The 21,059-nt window shown below is 46.8% G+C and overlaps 1 protein-coding gene across 3 annotated transcripts; it reads left to right on the forward strand.

Annotated features, from left to right (window-relative positions):
* The first annotated feature begins 234 nt into the window (after positions 1-234).
* GTPBP1 (GTP binding protein 1) lies at positions 235-19,864 on the forward strand. 3 transcript variants are annotated; one of them, XM_064655104.1, is made up of 15 exons: positions 384-464; positions 1,747-1,910; positions 3,104-3,855; positions 5,936-6,047; positions 8,494-8,674; positions 9,719-10,067; positions 10,519-10,642; positions 12,579-12,693; positions 13,154-13,298; positions 13,441-13,623; positions 14,443-14,578; positions 15,111-15,289; positions 15,784-15,981; positions 17,075-17,116; positions 17,559-19,864. In XM_064655104.1, the coding sequence occupies exons 4-15, from the start codon at positions 5,942-5,944 to the stop codon at positions 17,649-17,651; spliced, it is 1,851 nt and encodes a 616-aa protein (XP_064511174.1). In that variant the 5' UTR covers positions 384-464; positions 1,747-1,910; positions 3,104-3,855; positions 5,936-5,941; the 3' UTR covers positions 17,652-19,864. The 3 variants fall into 3 exon arrangements, with proteins under 3 accessions (XP_064511172.1, XP_064511173.1, XP_064511174.1); XM_064655102.1 differs by lacking the exons at positions 1,747-1,910; positions 3,104-3,855 and having other exon boundaries at positions 235-464; XM_064655103.1 differs by lacking the exons at positions 1,747-1,910; positions 3,104-3,855; positions 17,075-17,116 and having other exon boundaries at positions 235-464.
* Positions 19,865-21,059: the final 1,195 nt, after the last annotated feature.

A 21,059-nucleotide genomic window follows, 5' to 3' on the forward strand; every position in this document is an offset into this window, starting at 1 on the left:
CCCATTGGACAGCGGCCCCCGACACGTCGCGCGGGCTGTGTTGTGTGTGTCTGTATGTGTAGCAAACAAGCCGAGCTGGCACTGCTGCTCCCATTGGCTTCGCGCGCTTCGCGGGGGCGCGGCCTCGCCGCATGAATAGCCACGGCCCCGCCCGCCGCCGCCATGGCAACATGCAAATCGCGCTGCTCAGCCTCCGGTGATTGGCGGGCGCCGCCTTGGCGGGCCGGGGGCGGGGCCGGGGCGGGGGAGCGGAGGGCCGGGCAGGGAAGATGGCGGCGGCAGAGCGGAGCCGATCCCCGGTTCCCGGGGGCTCCCCGGTGCCGGCCTGTATGTTCGCCCCGGAGCCCGGCTCCCCGGGCGGACGGCCTCGCGTGGCAGCGGCCGCCTGCCCCCTCCGCGCCGCCTTCGACGGCGAGGACGGCGAGGCGCTCAACGGCGAGCCCGAAATCGACCTCACCAGCAAGGTAGGCCCGGCGGGGGGGCGGGCGGCGGCGAGCGCCATCACCCCGCCGGGCCCCCTCTGCCCTCCTCTCCGGCGGCCGCCGAGCCACGGAGGGCTGCCACCCCCAGCCTGTCCGCTGGCCGCACCTCAGGAGAGCGAGAGGCTGGGGCCCGCCTGGCTCCGCCGGAGCGGGAGGCTTCCCCCAGGGCTCCCCCTGCCCCAGCATCGCCCGGGCGGGCGGCAGAGCCCGCGGTGCCTGTGGAGGCGGCCGGGAGAAACGCAGTAAAGTTGTGCCGTGGCCCGGCCGGGACAGGAGGGGACTGGCAGGCTGCTCCGCCTGGCGCTTTCCCCATCGCGGCAATCTGGGGGGATCGCCGTCCCGCGGCCGGTGCAGCATCTTCAGCGAGCGCGGGGTTTGGAGCTGACAGCTACTGCTACGTCCCGCTGACGTTTTCCCTCCGCGCTGGTGCTCTGTAGTTATCTCTGCTGCCAGTTGCACTAGTTCCTGGGGCTTTCTTCGCAATCTTAAAAGAAGGTCAGAGCTCATAACTTTTGAGTCCAAGGGCTCAGTGACAGGGGTGCCTGGCTCTTGCACACGGGTTAAATTCAATGTAAAAAGGTTGGTTCACCTTGTGCAGTTCCTTTCTAGGGTCCTAGTGATAGAACTGTGTAATGGTCTTATTACTGTCAGAACCAGTTCTCATTTTCATCTTGCAGGAAGGTACATTGTAGTAATACGTGCGTGCTGGAGCCTGCCGCAGACTACATTAGCTGCCTTTCCACACTGTCTCCTGGGGTTTTTTTTCCCAGTTGGCTGATCTCTTTAACTGTATACCTTTTGCTGCCATGGGTTTGATGTACTGTGGTGCTGTCTCCCACATTAAAGTCTCCTGAAAGCTTAGTTTGGTCCACTTGTAATTATGTGACCCAGAAGTCAGCATAGCTGGTGTTTCCTCCTAGTTTTCTGCCATGCCTTCTTTTCATGCTTTCAACCGAAGTTGTTCCAAAGTCCTGGACTTTCTCATACTCTGTGCACAGGAAAGTGGAGAGAGAGGAATGAGTGTGTGGACATGGAAATGTGGTTGCTTTTTTGGTTTTTTTGAGGAGATGATTGAATATTTTATAATGTGAGACTGTATTAAAACAAATTATTATGGAGATGTCTTGTAAGATAGTAAAGAACAGAAGTCAAACCTGCAGTATCTATTAAGCCACCTGTTCATGCCTTAATGAGCTGGACAAGATTTTTATACAGGATGCCAATATTGATCTGTGCTTTGTCTTGGATGTGACTGATGTGGAAGAGGGCCAAGGAGGATGCCGAGGACTGCATCACTGATTCTTGACAGCCAGGAACCTGACCAAAACACTGTCAAAGAAAGAAGAATGCTTTTCTCCCACAAACTCCATTTGTGGTGTCAGTCTGTCTTCCACTATTAGAAATCTGCAGGCGCTATGGAGGTGGTAGGTAAGCATTTTTTTTTTGACCTTATTATAATTTACTTTTCCATTCAGCACTGTGCACCTATTTTCTTTTCCCTGGACCTTTCATTCATTCCCATCTTGTATGAGAGCTAAAACTGTGAGCTCTGCTGCATCTCTCCAAGTTAGTCTCCCACTGTGTACTCAAAACAGCAATCCCATATGGTGAGAATGCAGTAGCTACCATCTACCCCCTGATCCCTCTCTTCTATTCTGTCTTCCCAGCTGAATTGCTCCCCTCCAATCCATGCTTAAAATGGGAACTCCCACTGCAGTCAGTTTGTTGCTAGTTGCTACTTCTGTCCTGGTCTGATCTACACCCCCTGGCTGTTACATGCTTGTCTCCCAGTCCCCTCCCAGTTCATTCACTGTAAGGTGAGCTCTTTTTAGAGAGGAACACTGGGATTCCGTTATCAAGTGCTCCTTGTCTGCTGGTCAAACAAACAGTTCCATTCATCAGCACAAATTCATTGTCATGTTGATCTTAATGGGTGTTTGTTTTCCCATCAGTGTCAACACACAGCAGCAGTAATCAACTTTTAGGTCAAAAACCAAATCACACAACTATTAGTGAAACTGATACTTATATTAGATCTACATTGACAGCAGAACATTAATAGCACTTGAACTGTGTATATCCATAGGGAATAGAAATCAAAATATGACATTACAGAAGGTGCCTTTTCCCTGACCTCCTGATGGCTGGTGGTGGCTTTCCAGCCATGCAAAATGTCAGGCTCTGTTTTGCCAATAAAGAGCAGCACTACCTACCACATAGTACTTGGTTTGCCCTTAATATTAATAGTTTGTCCGCTTTATGGATATAGGATGCTTTTTTGTAAGGACCACTTGTACTAGTGCTTCTATAACCTGAGCTCCATCTTGCTGGTCTCTTGAAATTGCTGTTAATTAATGCTGTGGCCTCTTGCTTGCTGTTGGGCAGTGCAGAATGCCACAGTCCAATCTGTCCCTCAGGAGTAAGCTCAGGCAACTGTAGTTTTTACCCATCTCTGGTGTGTGTTAATCCCAAAAGTGATCAGAGGAAAGGTGGGCAAAGCCACCTCTCCCCAGAGACTGGGAAGGGACTTTAGAGAATGGCATCTCAAACTTGCGAGATATGTTTCCTTCTGCTGTCTTAAGAATAAAACAATGACTGGTTGTTACTTTTTTGCCCTGTAGGAAATCTGAAGTTCGCTAGATCCACATGGCTCCTACTGATAACTGCTCAGTGCCTGGCGAAGTGGAAGGAACAAAAGTGAACGTTTTTGACTTTGTGAAAACCCTTGAAACACACCAATACGTAGTGCAAGCATGGAGGGGGTTGCTCAAAGGTGAAAAGCAAAAAAAGCAGAGGGGCCAAAATGGAGGACGTCTCTCCGACCAAGGAGATGGCAAAGACCAGACTCTCTCTGCCCAGGAGGCTAAAGAGACCTTCAAAACAGCACATCAAGTCTTGCAGTGGCCCAGGAAACTGTAGAACTGGCTGAGGCTGTGGCTGCAGAATGGGAAAGTGTGATCCATGAAATCTGTTATTTGATCTACACATACTTCTCCTGATGTCCCACTACATCATATCAGCCATAAGCTTCATGGGCCCCAGAGTAACCTTTGAAGGCAGTCTACCAATGGAACACCCTTTAGCAGCACCTCTGTGTGGCAGTGAAAGCAGCAGGGTGGGAGAACAGTATTTTGAGCTGATATGCATGGGCTGGTATTGTTTGAACTCCCCAGCCCTCCTGCCTCGCAACATGAAGAAAGGGTACAATGAGCTGCTCAGCTGAAATGTCCCTTGGTACTTGTTACACACCGTACCTGCTCACACTGTTGAAGCACTTGAACTCAGACTAAAATAAAGCTGGTGATGAGACTTGAAGACGCTGAAGTTAGTGTGCCTCGGTGCTGGCGGCCCCTCTTATTCTGTTGACCTTTATGTATGTGACAGCCTCTTTAATAGATCTTCCCGAGTCCCTGACCTATGCTGGTGTACTGGCCTAAGCAGTGAGCTTGTCTGCTCTGCTTCCAGGAACTCCTGAAAGTACTTGCAGAGCAAAACAAACCCTAGACATTAACAAACAGCCTTCCATTCCTGCCCAGATCAAGCCTCTGAACAGTTGCTGATTTCCGTCTCAATACATTTACATCCAGTGATTTCCTTCAAGAAGAAAACAAAACTGAAAGAAAAACTAATAAAGGCAAAATTCAGTCTTGTGTAGCATGAAATGGAAAGACTATGTGGCCTTCCAGCTCAGAGTGCTTTAGTACCCTTTGCAGACCATGCCAAGTAGTTAAAAGGCTTAGGTAGGGCATGTGTCCAAAAGAGGCACGTGAAGGTGATTGTCTCTCTTGTAGCTGTGTGGTCCTTGCAGACACATTCATGCTCTGTGGGACCCTTAACATCTGAGGAAAGTGTTGCTTTGGCTGCCTTAAACCTTCTAACCAGCACCTGCTGTCTGTGCTTCAGTTTCCCAGATGCATCATTATGGATTTGAAAGCTGCTTAAGTGTTATTTATGGGGTTTTGGGGTTCCCTTACACTCTAGGTTTCCAATGAAGGCCTTTATCAACTATGCAGTGGTAATAGTAATAGTGGTAGTAAAAGTAGTTCCTCCCTGAATGCACATTGTGTTAGCTGTGCTAATAAGTCAGGCTGTGTTACAGAATCTTGGGCAGACTTGAAGATGATACTGTGAACTGCTGTAAACCATGTGTTTTAGGCAAATCTAGCACGGTTTTCAGGCTGGCCTTGGTGTGTAGCCAAGGGAAGTGCATCTTTTAGGATGTGATTTTGGAACGTGTGTGTAGGGACAGCTAGTGAAAGCGTGGATGTCATTTGGTGTTGTGGCATGGCACAGGTGGGCCTACCCATGGGACTCTTGGTGGGTGACAGCCCTTAGGACTCTTACTAAAAGTGCCTTTTAACAGAAATGTGTATCTCAGTTGCTACAGCTATCGAGCCACTGTAGCAGGATGCTCAGCCACCAACAGGTCTGCAACCATGGAGGCATCCAGAGGGGAAGTAAACTTGGTGATGTGAGGTCTCCTTGGTCTGTCACTGCCATGCCACCATTGTGGCCGCTCTGTGCCAGTGTCCTCAGCTGTACTGTGTGAGCAATACAAGTTTTTGCCAGAAGTGGTGCTACACCATTCTGTTCTAAGAAAAATCATTCCTGAAGCACTGTCTTGTTGGCCTCATTTTCTGCTTTGTTTCTGTCTTATTTTTTCATTCTCTTGATGCCTCTGCAGGGCAAAGGAAGTTGTGGTTATTGCAATAGCTGCAGTCAAAGCTTATTGGTAGCACAACTACTGACTTGCAGAACTGCAGCTCTTCACTCGTGAACCTGCAGATGTGCTTGTACAAACTGCTTTGTATGTCTGTCCCTCAGCACTGTAGTGTAAAGTAGCTAAAATTCTCTTAGGAGTTTGAAAATAATACTTATTGATGTTCTCTTCTTTCCCTCTGCCCCCTCAGAACACAAAAGAGGAGATCAAATATGTGAAAGACTTTTGAGATGTTCTTGATTTTAGTGCCTTGGTGTGCTCTGCAGTGAGGTCTGGCTGGCTTCCTCTGTCTGTCCCATCATGTTCTGGGGGAGCAGCAGCGCTCTGTGCAGCAGAGACTGTGGAGTACTCAGCTAAGAAATTTCTGTGGAGAAAATATCTCCTCCCCTTTCTGTTTTCCTTGCATGGAAACATACTGGAGTGTTCATTTAAATGTGGCTTTTAAACACTGGTTACATCAGAATGAGATGCTTGGTATTCTTACTTGCTTTGAAGTGTATCTTCCAGCATGAATGAACTGAGCTCAGACAAACAACCTTGTGTAGTGTCACAAGGAAATAGCTGACAGCAAAACTGGTTTAAAAGCAAAACAAAACAAAACCACCAGAAAGCAGTCCTGGAAAAAGAGCCCTTCTCTTTCAATAAAGCACATGGATTGATTGTCCTTGTAACTGAAGCTGGTTTTGAAATTGTTAGCTTGGCACCTGCAAATGGATATTTAATCTTTTTCCAGCTGGTGATGGTGAGTCCGACTTCAGAGCAGTATGACAGTTTGCTCCAGCAGATGTCAGAGAGGATTGATGAGGGATGTGGGGAGACCATCTATGTCATTGGGCAAGGATCAGGTGAGTATAGCTTCTTCAGGAAAACAACAAAAATTATAAGAAAAACCTAGTTTATCTAACTGCTGCTGAAGGTAATGCTTACTTTTCCAGAATAATTTGGAAACCTCCATAAAGTATAGCAGAATATGTGGGACAGATTCTTTTCTTTTATTCCTGCCAGCAGCTGTCTTATGTAGCAGAGCTAAACATATTTTTTGTATAAAATCATCCAAGTTCTTTTTTGGAAATAAGGCATATCTTGTCTGAGCACACCAGGAAAAGACGAAGGGTCTAAACGCATATTAACAGTTTTAGTACAGACTTCCTCAGTGTGTACAAAGGTCTTGTTCTGTCTGGTTTTGGTCACTGCTCCATTGGAAATAACATATTTTCATCCCACAGGAATGCATTAGAGGTACTTCAGATAGCCAAAATATATGCTGCTGACTTTCTTTGTTAGCATGTATCTGTACTATGGAGGGGAAGGTTTTCCTTTTCTCAACGTGAGGCCTTTACTGCCACATTAATTTGTGTGTGACCACAGTCATTTGTCTTCATGGATTTTAGTATTTAGCACAGATTACCTTTTGGTTCTTTTTGACAATTTGAATATTTTCATCTGATGCTGGTAAAATAAAATTGAATGTGGCCTTGCTTTGAAATAAAAATTTCTTTTCTGAATATAAAATAATTGACTATCATAAAGCTAAAGACATGTTTCAAATATACTAGATATTTGATGGATATGAAGTTGTCATGATCAGCCATTCACTGTGTTTGAGGAAGAATACAGAATTCTGGTTGTGGGTACCAGGGTTGGCTGAGAAAATGGAGGGAGAGAGCTGTGTTACCTCAGAACTGTGTCTTTTTGGGTTTTCTTGGAGTCTTGCAAAGCAGCCAACATAGAAGAGAAGCCAGAATTAGATAGCCAGTGGTCATGCAGCCAATAAATATCACAGGGATAATGCTCTTGCCTTCAGGAAAGCTTCCCATATGTAGTCTGATTCGTTGGTGTTTGGGATAACCACATCTATAGTGGAGATCTAGCTAATCAGTCTAGTACCTGCTTTTTCTTCAAGGATACCTTGTGAGGGTGTTAACTGGTGGTTGTTGCGATGAGGTACTTAGAAGCAGGCATTTGTTTCTTAAAATATGAGCTTAAACTTCTGACTTCATTTTGGGTTGCTGCATAGTCAAGGAAGATGGGGATATATAACAGAGAATCTTGGTATCCCTGCCACCGTCTCTCCTTCTAATTCACTTTGAGTGTCTATGATTTTGATCATCCCAGATAACGAACTTGGCAGACTGAGAAGTGAATGAAGACTGCCGGGAAGTTCACTATTTCACCAGTGGCAACTCTTCCATTTCTCCCTTGGCTCTTACCCTCTCCTGTCCCCTACTTATTTTTCCCGTTCTATGACCCAAGACTCCAGCCATGAGGCTTTTTGTTTTCCTCACCATCTCAACAGCTTCTCAGCCAGCTTATGAGCTAGGTTGGAAATCACCCAGTAACTGCTAGTTTCAGAGCTGTGCAGTAGTTAAAATGCTGATTAGTTCGTTCAAACTGCAGTTACTGCTTACCAGGTGATGAGTCAGCCATGCATATGAACACGCACACACTCAATAGCTTTGGTCTTCAGGTGCAGTGTGGCCCTCCACCTTTGTTTGTTGTTTTGTGGGGTTTTTTTACCCACAGAAGAGATTCTGGCCTGAAATCTGTGTACCTTCACAGCACCTGGGTTAGGAGAGAGGCTGTGGTGGCCTTGAAACTGTCTAGGTAGTTGCCACTGGCTTGCTGTGACTGTTGGCTCTTTGTTTGGGTGAGCCGTTCTGAGGAAGCACTAATTCCTTGGTGCTTTCTGGTCCGATGTGCTGTCAGCATTTTTTTCAAGTGCCAGGATGAAGGCAGTGAGACATGCCAAAAACATTGTTTTAACTGGAGTATGTGGGGGCTGAAGAAATTGCTGTGCCGGCCAGACTTGCAGAAAGTGTGTACTGGGGTGTGGTTTTATAAAACAAGCTGATTGTTTACATTGGTCCCACATTCCCTGGTTAATTGTGGTGATATTTTAGTCACAGCTTTCATTTTGTTAATGCTTTACCCTTTATTGCAATGCAAGAGGAGATATTTCGTCTGACTGAAGGACACAAAGTACCTTCAGCATGTGAAGTAAGGGAATTAGACAAAAATGTGTCTTTCTTGCCAGTCCATAAGTATTTGCTTGTAAAAATTGTGAAAACTCCTCTAGATGAAAGATGGTGCTTTTCTAGTGTCTTTTAAGACTCACAGTGAAGACCATCTCTTTTTACTTTGGGTAAAGGGTGCTTGTTCTGTGTACGTGGCTGATACCTCCAGTCCATGTACGAATACCGATTGTTGCGAAGGTCCCAGGCAGGATGATGTTGCTGCTGGCTGTTGCAAGGTGGTGCTCACTGACTCTTCTTTGTCTCAACACCACACTAGACGGGACTGAATACGGTCTGAGCGAGGCAGACATGGAAGCGTCCTATGCCACGTTGAAGAGCATGGCAGAGCAGATCGAGGCAGACGTGATCCTCCTGCGGGAGCACCAGGAAGCAGGGGGCAAGGTGCGCGACTACCTCGTTCGGAAGCGCGTGGGTGACAACGACTTCCTGGAGGTCAGGTGAGGAGCCAGGTGGAGACAGGGTTAGTCAGCAGCTCAGCTGCATTTTTACTGTGTGAGCAGTCCGTGGTGCTGAGCCAGCAACGCCGGTTGGAGTCTGGGTGTTGTAGCTTCCCAACAAAGGGAATTGAGCCTGACCACTCCTTGCTAATGCAGTTGCCTTTTTGTTGTTGTTGCTGTCTCTTTTGTGAACAAACTGTTGGTGAAAATTTGCCTGTGTTTAGCAGAGGGCTGTTGCTGTCTGGGTGAGGGCTTCACAGTTTAGGGATCTTTTGTATGGTGGGATCTCAGAAGGGAGTCACATGTGCACATGTGGCAGTATGCATGTGCATATATGCACAGTGCTGGAACACAATGCTTTTGACTAAGGATTCAGTTCTGTTCCAAGACTGTGATGATCCAAGTCACCTTTTAATGGACATATACTACCTTATGTAACATGATTGAGGGTCTGCCCAGACCTGATGGAGTGGATTTCCAACATTTACTGACAGCCATAATAGCCACCTTGATCAGAGTCAAAGAAACAGCTTGCTGTAGGAGATGGTTTTCTCCTAAAATATTTTATTGTTATTTGAGCTTTTCTGGAAACAACAATTTCAATTTTTGTGCTCTACTTAGCACTTGGTGCTATTGCAACATGAGGAATGTGAGAAAGGCAGAGGTATTCTAGACCAAGTTGTGATTTAGTCTTCCTTTTGAATTGCTGCAGTGTATATGTTGGATTGTAGAGACAGAAGAGAGACACTCTGTGTGGCATCAGGCAATGTCAGGTTCAGTTGACTGTGTGCTGGACACCAGTGACATGTTTCCACAGTCTTTCGCATCCCAGTCCCCAGAGCCTGTGATCTCCGCTGTTAATAAATAACTGTAAAAGAATCTCTGCTCTGCCTATGAGGGTCTAACATTTTTTAATCTCTGTTTAAAGGACAGGGAGAAAAAACCAGTTATTTGCAGGAGCAGTGATGTTCAGGGTTTTTTGCTTGCTTGTTTGTTTCTTCAGGTATTGTATTTTACCAGGTTCCTTTTCCCTTTCCCCTCCAGGGTAGCAGTGGTTGGCAATGTGGACGCAGGAAAGAGCACGTTGCTGGGTGTCTTGACTCACGGCGAGCTAGACAATGGCCGAGGCTTCGCTCGGCAAAAGCTCTTCCGCCACAAGCACGAGATTGAGTCAGGCCGCACCAGCAGCGTGGGCAATGACATCCTGGGCTTCGACAGCGAGGGCAACGTGGTGAACAAACCCGACAGCCACGGCGGCAGTTTGGAATGGACAAAGATCTGTGAGAAATCCACCAAGGTCATTACTTTCATTGACCTGGCTGGTCATGAAAAGTACCTGAAAACCACCGTCTTTGGCATGACTGGCCACTTACCTGATTTCTGCATGCTTATGGTAGGTAGCAAGAAACACGTACCATACCAGCTGGAGTGGGTCTGTTCACAGCTTTAACAGCCTCGACTTCTTTCCTATTGCAAAGTCCTTGTGGGGTTATGGAGGGAGGCAGCATCTCACATTGCTGGGGAGCAGAAGCCTCTGTGGGTATCTCCCCAGGACTCTGAGGCAAGTGCCACAAAGCTGTCAGTCCCAGACAGTCCCAAGGTTTGTGATTCTTGAAAATGGAAAGATTTCTAAATTCTACAAAACCTTGTTAAAAATGGGGAGAAATGAGTCCTTTGCCAGTGTCCAGCAGCATTTGAGATGAGCTGGCACTGCTCATACAGTCACAGTGATACATCTACAACCTAATCACAGTCCACTGCACATCTGGCACAAGGTCTTCTCTGTAACCCAGCTTACTGCAGGAGGAACATTTACATCCCTGTGTCTTATATCCCTGGTGTAGGTTGGCAGTAATGCTGGGATTGTTGGCATGACCAAGGAGCACTTGGGCCTGGCGCTTGCACTTAATGTTCCCGTCTTTGTTGTGGTGACCAAGATTGACATGTGCCCTGCCAACATCCTGCAAGGTGAGTCCTCCAGGCTCTCTCCAGGGCTGTTTCTTACCTCTGTATGTGCTGCTGTCCTTTGCTTGGGTTCAGGAATTACTGCTGGAGGAAAGCTGCTTTATCTGATTTTGACTGCATACTAAACACCTTCCAGCAATCTATCCTTTTTCCCTTGCCCATTTTGCAGGTGCTTCACTGGGAGTCACCATGTCAAAATTAGCCATGTTGAGGGACTCAGCGGAGCAACCTGAAAGTGTTTCCTACACTAAGAGGAGCAGCATACAGTTGGGGTTGGGGCTTTGCTTTCTCTCTGGGTATTTCAACCTGGAGGAAAAGTCTGGAAGTTCTTTTGAAAGCTGCTTTCCTCCTTGCCCATAGTTTGAGTGTGATCTTACGCTGTGATCGGACTTGTTCTCCGGCAGCTGTTAGTGAAGGGGCAGCTGCTTGTTACATCCTGCTCACCTGGGCACTTCTCAGGTACTCTGGTATAACTACAGCAGCTCCTTCCTCTGTCTGAACAACCAACACTTAATAAATCATGATTTGAAGCAGCTGCATATGTGGGCTATGGTAGCAGGATGGGAGACAGGACTAGGCACAGGCAGGGATGGCAGTCAGTAGTAGGAGCTAGTGATTTCTTTTTTTTTCTCAGCAGCAGTTAAAGCAGTACCTCTAACCCCAGCAGTGACCCATTAACCCATGCCTGACATTTTTTCAGGCAGTGACCAACTCTCACCTTTGAAATGCTCTTTAAGCATTTCTTACACCCACAGGAATATTCTGTAGTTAATTGGAAGAATGTTTTCGGGTTTTTTGATAATCGGTCCTAAGAATCTGGGAAGTGAATGCTCCCAGTACTGAGGTTAGTTCATTACTGTAAAAATACCAAATATATTTAAGGTAAATAGAAGCACGTGAACAGAAGATAATCTAAATGTCTCTGTGGTAGTTATTTGGCAAATAAATGTAAGGCCTGAATATAAGATAATAACTGGGAAGGAAGGAGAACATTTGGCTCGGTGTGAGAAGAAAAGAGCTGCTCCTGGGAGAAGCCACTCCCATGACATGCTCTGTTTAAAGTAAATAGACACAAGATTTGACTCAAGTGTATCTGTGAAGAGCAGATGGCATGATTAGATGTTTGTGTTTCTGTATCCAAAACATTACTTTCCCATAGGCAATCATTTGTTCACAAAAACCCATCTAATTGGATGACAATTGTAGACTATAAATTCTTTTCTCTTTTAAGTCCTTACTACCCTTTTTTGTTTTTTCCTCATTTATTGTAAGGCACTTTGCAGGAGGCTGATGCCATTGCATCAGGTAATGCCCCTGCTGGCTCATAGATACAAGGCTTAGAAAATACATGAAAAAGAGGCAAAAGATGAAAGTTGGGAGCCATGAGATTTGTCCCAAAACAATGATTTCCGAATCTGGTCCACTCACACTGTTCTAGTCTATGATGATGATCTTTACCTCTTTCATGCTTCTCCAGCCTCCTAGGGCAAGCTGACTTCCATGAAAAATGTATTGAGGTGTGTTTGGTCAAAATTGATTTCTAAATCACACGTTCTCAAATATTTCCGTTCCTGAGTCCTGATGGTTTTCATTTAATTCAATGTGAAAAATCCTTTATAGGAAGAGGAAATACCTTGTAACTGCTTAAAGCTACTAATAGACAGCTATAAAATGTCTACTTCACAGCATTGCACTTGCAGATGCAAACTTGTCTGTTTGTGTATGGTGTCGCTTGGCAGCAGGCTAGCTGGCATGAAATAAAGATGGAATGGCTCCTAAGTCCTACCTGGGCTGCAGCAAACTCATAGTCTCACCTTTAGCCATCTTCTCCTGTCTATTTGTGGCCAGAGCACCCGTCTCCCTTCAGGGAGAGACCCCACAAAAGTGATTTGTAAAGACAGGAGATGCTGCCCTAACAATATTCATTTCACCCTTTAAGAAACCCTGAAGCTGTTACAGCGACTGCTGAAGTCCCCAGGGTGCAGGAAGATTCCCGTGCTGGTTCAGAGCAAGGATGATGTCATTGTAACAGCCTCCAACTTCAGCTCAGAGAGGTAATGGGAGTAGAGGAGAATCATTTCTCTTTCAATCCTATTTGGAGACTGGGTGAGGAGATTCAGAAAGAGAGTCCCATTGTCTAGATGTGTGAAGGTTGCATCTGCCATGTGGTGTGTTGATTCCATAAGAGTGTGTTGATTTTGAGGTTGACCTGCTTGTGTTCCCCTCTCTGAGACAGAAATGAGAGGCTGCTTCTGGGCAGTCTGCAGAAGACGTCAAGGCATTCGGCTTCCTTCAGTCCTGGAACCTTACACATTATTCCAAATGTCATTAGAAGGCAGAGGCAATGTTGCAGGTGTTCAAACATGGGGTGTTGTGCATCTGACTTCTTGCCAGGCTCTCCCTTCCTAGCACTGTGTTTTGAATTCAAGTCCCAAGATTTTGGATGTCTCCCTACATGTGGAAACCTAGGTAGGAAGGTGAACTAACTCCATTTTCATCAATTTTCCTTTACAGGATGTGCCCGATTTTCCAGATTTCAAATGTCACCGGGGAGAACCTAGATTTGTTGAAGATGTTTCTTAATCTCTTGTCTCCACGGACCAGTTACAGGGAAGAAGAGCCAGCAGAATTCCAGATAGATGATACTTACTCTGTCCCGGTAAGGGGCCTGGTTTTTGGAAGAATGTTCTGTTCCCTCTTTCAGGTCGAAGAAGGTATTTTCTCTAGAGAGGGGAGTTCTAGAGCTATTCTGTCAGCCTGCTTGAGTAACCCCAATTACTGGTTTTTCTCCTTTGGCATAGGGCGTAGGAACAGTTGTCTCTGGGACGACACTGAGAGGCCTCATCAAGCTAAATGACACCCTTCTGCTGGGGCCAGATCCCCTTGGCAACTTCCTGCCTATTGCTGTCAAGTCCATCCACCGCAAGAGAATGCCTGTCAAAGAAGTGCGGGGAGGCCAGACTGCCTCCTTTGCTTTGAAGAAGGTGAGATGATCTGCTCTAGACCCCCCCAGAAGAAACCACCCTCTAATTTTCAAGTGCTCTCAGAGATCAGCTACAATAAGACTGTTTCTACAAACCTCAGCTGCCTCATTTTGCAGCGAAATAAAATCCCATAGAACCTCTGTGGATTCTACGTCCTGGTTGTTCCTCCTGAGAGCTGCCAGGCCATTGCAATGCCCCTAGGTAATGACAAATAGTGTTGGAGATGTCTAACAAAGTGGAGGTACTGCAAGAAAAGTCTCCTTTTGTGCTGGAACTGCATTAGTATCCTGAGCAGTATATTTACACTATTCGTCTTGGCTTGTAGGACCAGCCAAGTCCTGCTGCTTATTTAAAAATAAGCAAAAATTGATGAAATTCCTCTTCCAAAAAGGTTTCTGTCAATAGAAGTTCCAATTATTTTAAGGGGATATAGTTTAAACTACACCATACTTCATGTGTTCAGGGTTATTGTGTTGTATTAACAGACATCGTGATTTTGGAGATCATCTGCTTGGGTAATGTGTAACCAGAATGTATGTTTTGCTTTTAAAGGAGCAGTGAGGTATGTTTGTCAGTGTCCAGCATTCACAGCACTCTAACTAAAAGCTTCCTTAGAAACTTCAGCTGAACTTGATTTTCGCAGCCTTTACATAACATCATATATATAACATGCTGCTTAACAGCTCTTGCTTTGCCTTTTGGCAAGCGTGAGATAATATCTGTGAAATCCCTTAGGACCCTTCTGGATGCAGTGAGCCAGAGAAGTAAATTTCTTCCCTGGAGAATCGTGCTAAGGTTTTTTGTGTCTCTGCTTTCCAGATCAAGCGCTCTTCCATCCGGAAAGGCATGGTAATGGTGTCACCCCGCCTGAATCCACAAGCATCGTGGGAGTTTGAAGCAGAGATTCTGGTGCTCCATCACCCCACCACCATCAGCCCACGATATCAGGCCATGGGTATGTGCCTCAATGTTGTCTCATCTTTGTTTCTCAGTGGTAGCAGTTGGTATCAGTTCTAGCCTGAGATAATTCTGCTCCTGGTGGCTCTGTCAGCATGAGTATATGCCATAGTTCCTGGTTTTGCCTTTCCCAGCAATGTGTAAGAGAGAGGGGAGGGAGCTGACAGAGGAGAGTGGAGGAGGTAAAAAGGAGATGTGTGCCCTCAAGTGTACTTGGAGCCTGCCTGAGCTGGATCTCCATGGTGCAAAGATTCTTCACCCTCAAATGCTGATGGAAAGACTCATTTTGGGTCCTGCCCTCTAGCTGAGCTGCTTGGTGTGTAGGATTCTGTTGAGGGTGCTTCAGGACAGGCGCCACTTGAAGGCAACTGTTCTAGATCACAGTGTTCTCATTTTGAGGACTGAACAAAGGCAGCTGCGTGACCCATGTAGTCTTTGCTGCAGGGCAACAAGCTGCCTTCGATGTCTGTCTGGAGCTCGTTCCACTAATGGCACTGGCTGTTGAAAGCCTTTGTGCATTACCTTTGCAGTGCATTGTGGCAGCATCCGCCAGACGGCCACGATTCTCAGCATGGACAAGGACTGCCTGCGAACAGGGGACAAAGCCACAGTGCACTTTCGCTTCATCAAAACCCCGGAATACTTGCATATAGACCAGCGGCTGGTCTTCCGTGAAGGCCGCACCAAAGCTGTGGGCACCATCACTAAGGTAAAGGCTGAAGAGTCCAGCTTGGTTTTGCCTGTTAGCTACTTCTTACACTGAGAAGCCAGCAGGAGGATTTGGGTAGCTCTGGAAAACTGAGGGAAGAGGCTGTCCTTCAATTACAAACATCAGCCCTGACATGGGTTCTGGGTGACCAATGTGCTTTGTCATGTGGTGCGTCTTTAGCTGGTATGAGTGAAGGAATGTGAAGGTGGGGGGTGAACCAGGCCTCTGGTTCTTAAGGCTCAGTCTCTTTCAGACATCTTGTAGCCGGTCCCTTTATGTTGTGGAGGGTTGAGTGACCTTTTCCTCCTGGTAAGAATTCTTGAGGGCAGCTCAGAGGCCTAGGTTTCTTTGAATAGCTGCTGCTGCTGCAATCTTCTCGATCGCTTTTGGTATAAATTCTCCTGAGACTTTTTGTTAAAAAGCAGCATTGAACCTTGCCAGATCAGCCTAGCTATTTTAATGCTGAGTTTGGCCTCTCCCTTTGCAATTTGCAGTTACTCCAGACCACCAATAACTCGCCAATGAACTCCAAGCCACAGCAGATCAAGATGCAGTCAACTAAGAAGGGAGCTGTTACAAAACGAGAGGATGGTGTTCCCGCCACTGGAACGGCAGCTGGAGGCCCACCAGCTGGGGACGAGGCCCCCTCAACAGCTGCAGCACCATTGACAGCTACTGCCCTGCAACCATTGGTAAGTGAGGAAAATACCATGTCAGTCCTAGCTGTTTGCATCCTGATTTCATCCGTTGGAGGAAGGGCACTCTAAAGCGCAAGCATAGCACTCTCCTTGGGATTCAATGTGCCACAGAAACAAATAGAAATATAAGTAGTCTTACAGCAGAAATCATAATTCTCTGATGACTGACCCTATGGCTGACCTTTCAGCAGACAGCTGCTGAAGGTCCTATGACAATTCAGGTTAGACCTCAGGAAATGTCTAGTCAAACCCCGTGCTCCAAGTAGGATTAGCTGTGAGGTCAGACCAGGTTGCTCAGGGTTTTATCCAGTCATGTCTTAAAACCCTCCAAGGGAAGACTGCACGGCCTCTCTTGGCAAGCTGTTTCAGTATGACTGTGCTCACAGGGAAGATGTGTCTCCATAATACCCAGTAGCTAAACTAGTGAAGCATCAAACAACCAGTCACAGAATGGGTCTCTGATGTCTGAATGAGATGTAGAATATCCCTACACTAGAGAAATTACAACCTGAGTATAAGTCACAGGTTATCTGCCCTGTCAAAGAGGGAGGATGGAGACATCCAAGGAGAAGGAAAGGCTTATCTCTTCCTAGAGAAATTTATCCAGGTTGTTTTGTTGGTTAGGACCTCTCAGCTCAGCTTGTTAATGAAGGATACCTAGCCTTTCTGGCCTGAAAGGAATGGAAACTCAATTCTAGCTGCAGGTTCTGGGAGCTATTTATCAGCTTTATTACTGACAGAAGAAAGATCTCCTTTTAGTGTATTTACCTAGTAAGTGAAAGGTTCAGGAACTGACTCTGTCAAGAGACCTGGTCAGTGTTCCCCTTCTTAACTCTAGCTATATTAGTTGCCATTGGTCAAATCTTTAGCCATGCTGGCTGGTGAAAGAGCCCTGTGGCAGGGGTTCTCTTCCTCTGCACATGCCTGGGGCTTCACACCAGTCCTCCATCTCCTCCTTATCTTGTTGTAGCGTCACTGTGGTTGTAAGTAGCACTCCCAGCTTGCGTTTTGTTTCATCCCTCCCCGAGACTCTGTTGCTTTTGTTCTTGCTTACCTCTTCCTCTCTCTCCTTGCTGCTTCCACTCAGCCTGCCCTGGACGAAGAGCCCCACATCCGTGAGGGCAATAAGGTATTTGGCTGATTTCAAAGAGGAACAGTGGGTTTGCTGGCCTGAGATTGGGAACAGAGTCAGGTCAGCAAGAGAGCTGTGGTAGGGGGGGTGGGGGGCTCTCCTTCCATTCTGCACAATGTCAAGGGAGCCCGAGGCCTTGATTTCCTGAATGCTGAAGCCCATGGCACCTGCTGGCTCTCTTGGGAGTGAAGCACTCAGAAAATTGGGAAATCAAATCCTTCCCAGCTTGAAAGGCAGAATTTTATGGTGCATCTGTCTCTCCTCCTTCCATCACAGTGTGTCTGTCTGCCTTACCTCCTTCCTGCAGTGGTAGGAAGCCAGTCAGTCACAACTGCCCTCCCGCTGTCTGAACGTGTGCATGATCCATCTGAACTCCTGCTGTGTTGATGCTCTGATTGAGGGGTCCCTTTGCACTAAAGTCAGTCTTCTTGTTTTTCAGTCAAAAGTCGGAGGAGGAGGTCGGCGGCGTGGGGGTCAGCGCCATAAAGTGAAATCTCAGGGAGCCTGTGTGACTCCTGCCAGTGGCTGCTGAATTTCTTATTCCTCCTCTCTCTGAGGAATTCCTCCCCTTCCTTTCATTTCTTATCCAAAAGATCCAGAGCAGCTTAAACCAAAACCCATCCCAGCTGATTGGCTGCAGAAGAATCGTCCCTCCTCCCTGAAGGAAGCGATGGAGAGGAGCATAATTTATAAGCTAATGAAGGTGATAAGACACAGAGAACTGAGTAACTGACACCTTCCTCCTCCACCTGTTGACACATTTTTGTACATCATGGGCTTAGTTTTTATTCTTATTAGTTTTTATTATATTTTGTGTGCATGAAGATGAGAGGAGAGTCTGGATAGAACTGCGAAGAGCCAGTTAGTTGCCTCCCTCCTCCCTCACCCCTTTCTGTCCACAGGACTTGCTGCTCTCCCTCTATTTGCTGTCTCAGATCCAGGGGTTATCGAACGCCTGAAATTTCAGACTTGCAAAGGTTAAAACACGTTGCTTAGGATGGCTCCATGGGGCATTGTTTCCTCACCACAGTGGCCCCGTGCCAAAATGTTTCTGGATTCCCTCCCTCTTAAACTACTTCTAAGTGGATTTAATTTAATGTTGTAGTGTGACTGAAGTTTGAAGAAGATGGTAAGAAAGTTCTTTAGTTGGAGATCTAAGAGGGAAACAAATTGGAAAGCAGTTCTTGATATTAAATTCAGGGATCCTATGCTAAATTTCCTTCTCAAATAATGTTGATAGCACTTAAGATTTTAATTAGTAACAGAGTTAAGTGGGCAGATGTATGCCCATCCTGTTTCCCTTCCCATTGTGCTGCTTTTCCTAGTGTTTGTTCAGTGCACATGGAAGCAAATCTTACCTGCCTCAAGGCTGCAGCAACTCAATTGACAGTATTAAGAATATAGTGCAGGAACACTCAGTCCGTCCCTTGAGCCAGAGAAAGCCTTCTCACCTCGACGGACAGAGGTGGCAGGTGGCAATATACCTTTGGAACAGAGACACCAGGCTAACATGACCTCCCCTTGGTTTTGTTTACTCCAAGATTTCCAAAATCTTTCCTGGAACTCAGTGGCCAAACTTTGCAATGGCAGAGGTAGGATTTGTCTTCTCTCCTCTTGACCAAAGAGGGCAGTGATGAATTGGTACCAAATTTATAGAAGTGCTTTCAGGATTGGAAGTACATAGTAATTTTTGTGACTTTTAATTTCATTGTTTTTTAAGATTGTATTTTATTTTAATTACAAATTCTTGCTTCTCCAGGAAGGTCCTGCAAGGATAGTCTACAAATTACTGTTAGAATGTTTTTCTAACCCTGAGTTGTGCAAGTGATCGATTCCCTGCATATTTTGATCTCCCTTCTAACCCTGCCCCTTCGCTTGGCTCCGGTGAGGATAGGAGTTATCCTCTGCCAGCTTGTGGTGAGCTGTGGGAGCATGGTAGCATTTTGAGGAGGAGGAGGTGGCATCCTCAGCAAATCATGGCTCTCCCCAGCAGGTGTGGTCAGCCTCGGTTTCTCTGAGGGCTTCCTCCTCCAGTGAAGGACTTCTGTTTTAATTAGAGGGAGACTGTAAAGCTTCTGTCCCTCCTGAGCGGGTTGTTCCTGTTTCTTACTCTGTGGCTTCTGTGTGGAGTTCATTCCAGTTCACCTTGTGATTCGAGGTGAGGCTTTCACACCGACTGAGTGGCAGCAGGCTCAGGGGCCACAGTGCATCTCCCGCTGCCAACACCAGCACTCCAAGAGCATTAAGCGGCACGGGAGAGGTGAGAAACATGATTGGGAAACGAGGGTACTTTGCCTTAGAGACTTCAGTGGCTTGAACGTGGGTGGGAGGGGGAGGTCAGACAGTCCTTTTCCAAGCTATGTGCCTAAATACCAGCACTCTCCTGGCGAGGGAGGAACTATAGGCGGCTACAACACTAATAGCACCCACATTGTGAGGGGGTGTGAGGTGTGGCTAAGCAGGGCATGAAGGCCTGGTTTTTTTGTCTTCTGACCCTGTAGCAGCATCAAAATGCATCTGATTTCACTGCCCTCTGCTTCTGAGGGGAGCAGGGAGCTCCAGGCGGTTTTCTCTTTCTCCATTCCTTGTGCTCCAAATGAAGGAGACTGCCGAGAATGAAAGAAGGTTCACTTCAATTTGTGCAAAGGAGGCGGTGTGATCTCTCTTTTGTGACCAGCATTTAAAGATCACTCAGGCTGGTGTGATCTATAAAATAAATTTTAAAAAAGTTTGTTCCAAGTTAAAGTGTGTCTTGTTGCTTTTTGTCCCTCTGGAAAACCAGGATGAAAGCCGGACAAAGCAGGTTTGCCTGGCACCAGTCTCCTTTGCTGGCTACAAAAGGAGGCTGCGTTCACAGTGAGGGCAGGGGAGGGCATGCCATGGCACAAGAGAGCTGCTGCTGAGCCTCTGCACAGCCCTGACAGCTTTTACTCTGAACAAGATTTAGTGGACCTTGGTGGTAGGTGGTTAAATGTGTGGTGTGAGCTGTGTGAGAGGTGTACGAGCGCGCGTGAAAAGCAGCTGTAGCAAATCATTTGGGGCCAGCTCCATCAGAGAACCTCTGCTGCAGGATGCAACTTTAGCACAGCACTTGCACTGCCTGCACATTATTGTGCTCCCCGGGCCTTTGCTAGGAATTGCACCTCACCTCTTTCTGCAAATACAGCAGGACTCCCCAGTGTGTGGAATGAGCTTTTTTCTCCCTCAGTTTATCTCAGAGGTTCGCAAACGCTTTTTCTGCCCTGCACTTACCAACATAGGTAAGTGTTGGGCTGGAGCAGAGGCCCACACAGCCTTTATCCTGGAGATGGCTGGTCCAGGGCCAGCACAGAGCAAGCCTGGCCCTGAGGTGACCTTCTGGGAGGAGCTGCATGGTACTCCTCAACACAAGCCTGCCTCCAAGCCCATCCTGGTTAAGCAGACCGGGTTGTGACCCTCCTCAAGCGAGTTCAATTTCCCTTTTTTGCGCCATTTTCTCATGCTGAGGAAAATTAAATATTTCCTTTCTACTTGCTCTTAGCTGCCTGCTCAGTAATTTACAACCCACGTTAGGGAAAAGAGCAGCCTGCAGCTACCCTTAATTGTGCTTTGTGTCAGGCTTTCTCCCTGCTGCTCCTGAGGGCCAAGCCAGGCTCTGCTCATGATAAGGCAGAGGATGGACTGATGCCCAGGGAGGGCCTGGAGGTCGCTGCAGGATGGACACAGCCATGGTCCATCACAGACTTAAGTCTAGTAGAAGTCACTGAAGTCCCAAGGAATTTGTTTTGCATCCCAGAGCCTGCTCAATGACAAGGTGACAACTGCTGACCCTAGAGTTAGCACATCAAGCTGAAAAATAAGGATTTGCCATAAGACTACACAGAAGAGCTACAAGAATAGCTTTGTCCATCTACTAGCTGTGCATCATTTCCAACAGCAAATTCACTTTCAAAACATCCAA

The sequence above is a fragment of the Pseudopipra pipra genome, chromosome 5 (assembly GCF_036250125.1).
Source record: "Pseudopipra pipra isolate bDixPip1 chromosome 5, bDixPip1.hap1, whole genome shotgun sequence".
Classification (NCBI taxonomy): Eukaryota; Metazoa; Chordata; class Aves; order Passeriformes; family Pipridae; genus Pseudopipra; species Pseudopipra pipra.